Below are 5,562 nucleotides of genomic sequence, written 5' to 3' on the forward strand. Positions count from 1 at the left end.
AGCACTGGGTTCTATATTCAGCATCTACCACCACCCAGGCATGGTGCTGGGTGCCTTATGATTTAATATAGTCACATTTGAAATTCTTACATCAGAGGTCTGACTTACAAAATGCCCACATATGAAAATGGCAGCATTTACTAGATTTTTTAGGCCATTGTTTTTCATATGGAGGAGACCATCTGACATTAATTAATTCTCATTTATTCCTCACAATCACCCTTTAACATAGGTGTTGTGAGAAGCCCAAGGCAATTCTGCTGAGTCATCAAGATTATTTACTCACCCTTATTTCTGCAGCCAACACTATGGCAAAGAAAGCAGGAGCTAAAATAGAAAATAAAATACCTGGCCCTGGCCCACAGTGAATTTGTAATAAAAATAATTCCTTTGTTGAATAACATAAATTTGTTCCAGAAAATAAAAATATTTCATTCAACCATTACTATTCAACTTTGGAACTTGTTCCTGGCAAGTCAGAATTTAAAAGAACTCAAAATACATCTATATTTTATGCATTGGATTAAACAGGGGGAATTTTTTTTTATCTTTTTTTGCAAGGAGAGAGAAGTAAATGACATCTCAGTGTTCCACAAAACAAACTTTCTTTAAAACTTTTTAAAGCTTCTGTGATTAAATTAAACCAAAAACTGAGTGTACAGAAAAGGGAAAAAATGTAAATATCAGAAGGATATTTTTTAAGTTGTTTTAATTATGAACTCACCCACCAACTTCCATTTCTTTCCTTCACAATCAAATTAATATTGGATGTCAAGTAGGGAAACTAAGAAGTTAAGGTCTGAATTTATCTCTCCCTACAACACGTGGCTGTAAGTATCTTGTAATAAAGTTCTATGAAGCTGATGCAAAGAATCTCAAAATCACTAGATCTGAGTTAATAGTACTTGAGTTGTTAGTAAACTCTAAACAGAATCAGACAAAGAATATGTTGAGAGGTTGGCACCCGGGATAGGGAGCGAAGAGATCAAAGAAATAGTCCTAGCTGATAACCACATGATTGGGGTGAGTTAACTCTTCTTTTCATGGACCTGTTCCTGAATCAGAAAGCTGAAAAATCCAATGTCTGCTCTTCCATAACTCAATAGGATTATATAAAACTGTCAGGATACATTACTTAATATACTAGATGTAAAGGAAGTTAAAGTCTTAGTGAGAAAGAAACCATAGAGTGTATGTTCTGAGGACACATGGGGAAGAATAGTACTTTGCACTGGTGTTAAAAAATCTCTAAAATTCTATAAACTCATTCATCTTATTTGGTAACCAGTTTGGAGTGAAATCAGAGTAGATTGCTATTTACTCACATTTTAATCATTCTTTTCTCATAACTTCCTCTTTGTATGTTACTTACACTCAGAATAATAGCTGGGAGTTTCCTGCCCTGAGTACAGGTTTCAGGATATTCTTTTGATTCAGGAAAATGGATGTAATATGGTTAGCTGACATGTGTTCAAAGATAAAAAGAAGAACAGAAAGATGTTCCAAATGATTAAACAAGTTGCTTTCTTGACTTTCCTTAGCCAAAGAAGGAAACAGTTATCAAGAAAACAATCCCCTCTGCCCCACACCGCATGGTTCATGAATACCCTCTTAAATCATGCATCAGTAGTAAGCAGAGAGTGTTTTGGAGTCCCAGGGGACAGTAACAGCATTGTTACCCAGATCTCAGCAAACCCAGTGTAGCCATTTCTGAGATGCTGGCCAGAGAAAATCCAGGAGGGAGGGAAATACAAAATTATAGGAATTTTTTTGGTCCTAATTAATTTGCTTGGTTTGATTTCTGACAAGGAAAGAAATAAAAGGGTCATTTCATCTATCCAGACCTCAATAAATAGAATTTTAAATCCAGGTAAAAATGAAAGGGAAGAAAAGAGAAGGAAAGTATCTGAAATATAATTCTTTGAATACTTGATCCCCATGTGAGAGGCAGAATAATAGCCTCCCAAAGATGCCTGTGTCCTAATCCCTGGAGACTGAGAATATGTTAAGTTACATGACAAGTTAATTAAGATTGTTAATTGGCTGAATTTGAGATACGGAGGTTATCATAGATTAACCAGTTAGGCCCAATGTAATCACAAGAGTCCTTAAAAGTGGAAGAAGTATAGATGATCTTATTTGCAAAGCAGATAGAGACACAGACATAGAGAATAAATGTATGGACAGCAAGGGGAAAGGGGGGGAGGAATTGGGAGATTGTGAATGACACATATACACTGTTGATACTATGTATAAAATAGATAACTAATGAGAACCTACGGAACACCTCAGGGAACTCTACTCAATGCTCTGTGGTAACCTAAAAAGGAAGGAAACACCACAAAGGGGATATATGTATATGTGTGGGCTTCCTAGGTGGTTCAGTGGTAAAGAATCCTGCCAAGCAGGAGACACCGGTTTGATCCCTGGGTCAAGAAGATCCCCTGGAAAAGGAAACGGCAACCCACTCCAGTATTCTTACCTGGGAAATCCCATTAACAGAGGAGCCTGGTGGGCTACAGTCCATGAGGTTGCAAAAGGGTAAGACACGACTTAGCAACTAAACAATGACATGTATACATATAGCTAATTTCACTTTGCTATACAGCAGAAACTAACACACATTGTGAAACAATTATACTCCAATAGGGAAGAGAAATAGAAGAGATGGTCTGAGTGATGTGAAGTGAGAAGAACTCAACCCACTGTTGCTGGTATTTAAGATGGAGAAAGATACCATGAGTGGAAGAATGTGGGTGGCCCTTGTAAACTGGAAAAGGCAGTGAAATATTCTCTCCAAAGGCCTCCAGAAAGAAAGGCAGACACCTTGATTTTAGCCTGGTGAGACTATGTTCTACTTCTGACCTATAGAACTATAAGATAATAAATTTGTGCTATTCTAAGCTGCCAAGCTTGTGATAATTTGTTATGACAATGACAGCAAACACATCTGAGTCAAAATCTAGAGTACTTCACAGCAAAAACAAGCTGTATATTAATTATATCCCAGTCCCAGTGAGATCACACAGTCTTAGAGGATGGTTTGCCTGGAATGCCTGGGTCTGGCCTGCTTGGGATTAACTCTAATGCCAGAGTTGAGATGACCCAGTCCCCAGCACTCCCTCTTTTGGTATTTTTCTTTAAGCACATGGATTAAGGAATATACAATATATGCTCGTTGGACCTCTTCTTGGATCTGTGATGTAAAATGAGGTTAGACGTTCACTCAGGATCCATTTGCAAAGTAATTTTCACAGAGAAAATAAAGCTAAAGAAGGAAAATCTCTTGATATTTTAATGGTGCCATGAGTGAGAAAATAAATAACTCCTTTAGCACTTTCTCCTGCCCAATATGCTCTGCTCCCTGAGTTCTTGCTTTTTCCAGAGTGTGGATCAGTTTCAACATTTGGGACCCCAAGAATCACAACCCAAGATTCCTAAAAATGCACAGGTGCTGCTTGGAGTCCCATAGCACACGTGTGCTGACCAATTTAGGTCACTTTGCCCAGAGTCAAATTCCTTCCCCACAGATCAGTTCTCTAACTTTGCCACAGTACCTCCTACCCTTGTAGGATTGTGTCTGCCTTTGGTTAAAATGTCCCAACACTTGCTACAGAACATACCGGACATCCAGTGACTGCTGCCAGGTCCATGGCCAACTCACAGGACTTGATCAAATCCTCCATCATGGCCAAAGCCTGTTGTAGGTCAGCTAAGAAGGTTGAATCCTTGGTCCTCTTTGGCCCATTCTGTGGAAACCAAATGCCTTGTTGGAAATCAAAAGGTAAACCATCTACCAAGTAAAGAAATAAAATAAAACAATAAGGAGTTGTGGATCTAGCCAGCAGGAGTGACTGAGAAGGTAGCTATATCAATCTGTTTCCTTGCTCCCAAAGGTGGCTAAGGATATTTGCTGGTTTAACTATATCTCACACACACACACACACACAAGCAAAATCACTGACTACATTTTCTGCGCACTATACTAATGAAGAATGAAGTTCATAAAATCATGGACACCATATTCTGGATATTTAAGAGATATCCTGAGTTTTTGTAAAGCATGAAAACTGCAGCCCTTCAAAAAGGCTGCTCTCCCTTTTACTTCCCTATCCCTCAGGGCCTATTGAAAAGTACAGCTTGAGTATCATATTCCTGTACTTAATGTGATAGTCTTTACCTACGGATAAAATCATGCTTAAAACCATTCCAGAGGAGGATATTTGTAAACTATAGAGGCAAAGAATAGGCTGCCATGTGGAGGTTTACTAATGATTTACGTGTAAACACCACAATGGCAGCATTTGCCACACTGAATCTCCCCATTTTCTGTCACTATTAAAGATGCCAAAGAGGTAAGCCAATGTGATCTGTATCTTCCAAACAGGATGAAGACCCAGAATTAAGGAGAAAAAGCTAATTTAAGAGACCAACGAACATTCCAATGATTACTATTGTGACACTTAGGACATGTTAGGGATGGTTGTTTCAGTTTGAAAGTCTTTCGCTTAGGATTTCTATATTTTATTCCCCTGCCACCTAGACAGCATATTTATCTGTTTTCTGGTAAACACAAACAGAAAGACTTTGTTTTTTTGCATTTTTAAAAAAACACAACAATTTCCACAAGAAAGATTAGAGAGCTCTTTGCTGCTCCCCACATACAGCCCACTTCTTCTTGTCCTCTCCTGTAAGACATAAGCAAAGGTTTGTGTGTTTTTTAAATCTCTGCTTAAACACTGAAGATTAGCATCTTTGAATCAGAGATATGAATGACAGGGCTGATGAATGGAGTGGAGCATGCTGCCTCCACTGAACAACATGTCATAGATTCTTATTTTCTTACTCATGGTAAATACACTCCAGGTCCTAGTGAAAAACAACAGACTCTCACCTGAGTTTATGTCATTAACAAAGGATTAAAAGTGCTTACACCAGGCATCTCCCTCTTTACTAAATACTTGAAACTCAAATTACTTTCAGAGACTCAATGGCTCCTAGTCTCTCTCCTTCCCACTAACCCTTCTCCCACAAGCAAGATGGGGGGCTAGTTTTGTGTGATGTAGGACTCTTCCAGTTCCAGTTCAGTCGCTCAGTCGTGTCTGACTCTTTGCGACCCCGTGAATCGCAGCACGCCAGGCCTCCCTGTCCATCACCAATTCCTGGAGTTTACTCAAACTCATGTCCATCAAGTTGATGATGCCATCCAGCCATCTCATCCTCTGTCGTCCCCTTCTCCTCCTGCCCCCAATCCCTCCCAGCATCAGAGTCTTCTCCAGTGAGTCAACCCTTCGCATGAGGTGGCCAAAGTATTGGAGTTTCAGCTTTAGCATCATTCCTTCCAATGAACACCCAGGACTGATCTCCTTCAGAATGGACTGGTTGGATCTCCTTGCAGTCCAAGGGACTCTCAAGAGTCTTCTCCAACACCACAGTTCAAAAGCATCAATTCTTCGGCACTCAGCTTTCTTCACAGTCCAACTCTCACATCCATACATGACCACTGGAAAAAGCATAGCCTTGACTAGACGGACCTTTGTTGGCAAAGTAATGTCTCTGCTT

The 5,562-nt window shown here is 39.4% G+C and overlaps 1 protein-coding gene across 8 annotated transcripts in view; it reads right to left on the reverse strand.

The window, feature by feature from the left end:
• Nucleotides 1-5,562, reverse strand: part of MCF2L2 (MCF.2 cell line derived transforming sequence-like 2) — a 260,492-nt gene that overhangs the window by 43,844 nt on the left and 211,086 nt on the right. For 7 of the 8 annotated variants that reach the window (XM_010855660.1, XM_010855658.1, XM_010855654.1 and 4 more), the window contains one exon: nucleotides 3,624-3,749. The exons of the other annotated variant lie outside the window; for it this stretch is intronic. In XM_010855660.1, coding sequence (XP_010853962.1) covers nucleotides 3,624-3,749 — 126 coding nt within the window. The remainder of the gene's footprint in view (nucleotides 1-3,623; nucleotides 3,750-5,562) is intronic. 8 annotated transcript variants of the gene reach the window in all.

The sequence above is a fragment of the Bison bison genome, unplaced genomic scaffold, assembly GCF_000754665.1.
Source record: "Bison bison bison isolate TAMUID 2011002044 unplaced genomic scaffold, Bison_UMD1.0 scf7180017864367, whole genome shotgun sequence".
NCBI classification, from domain to species: Eukaryota; Metazoa; Chordata; class Mammalia; order Artiodactyla; family Bovidae; genus Bison; species Bison bison.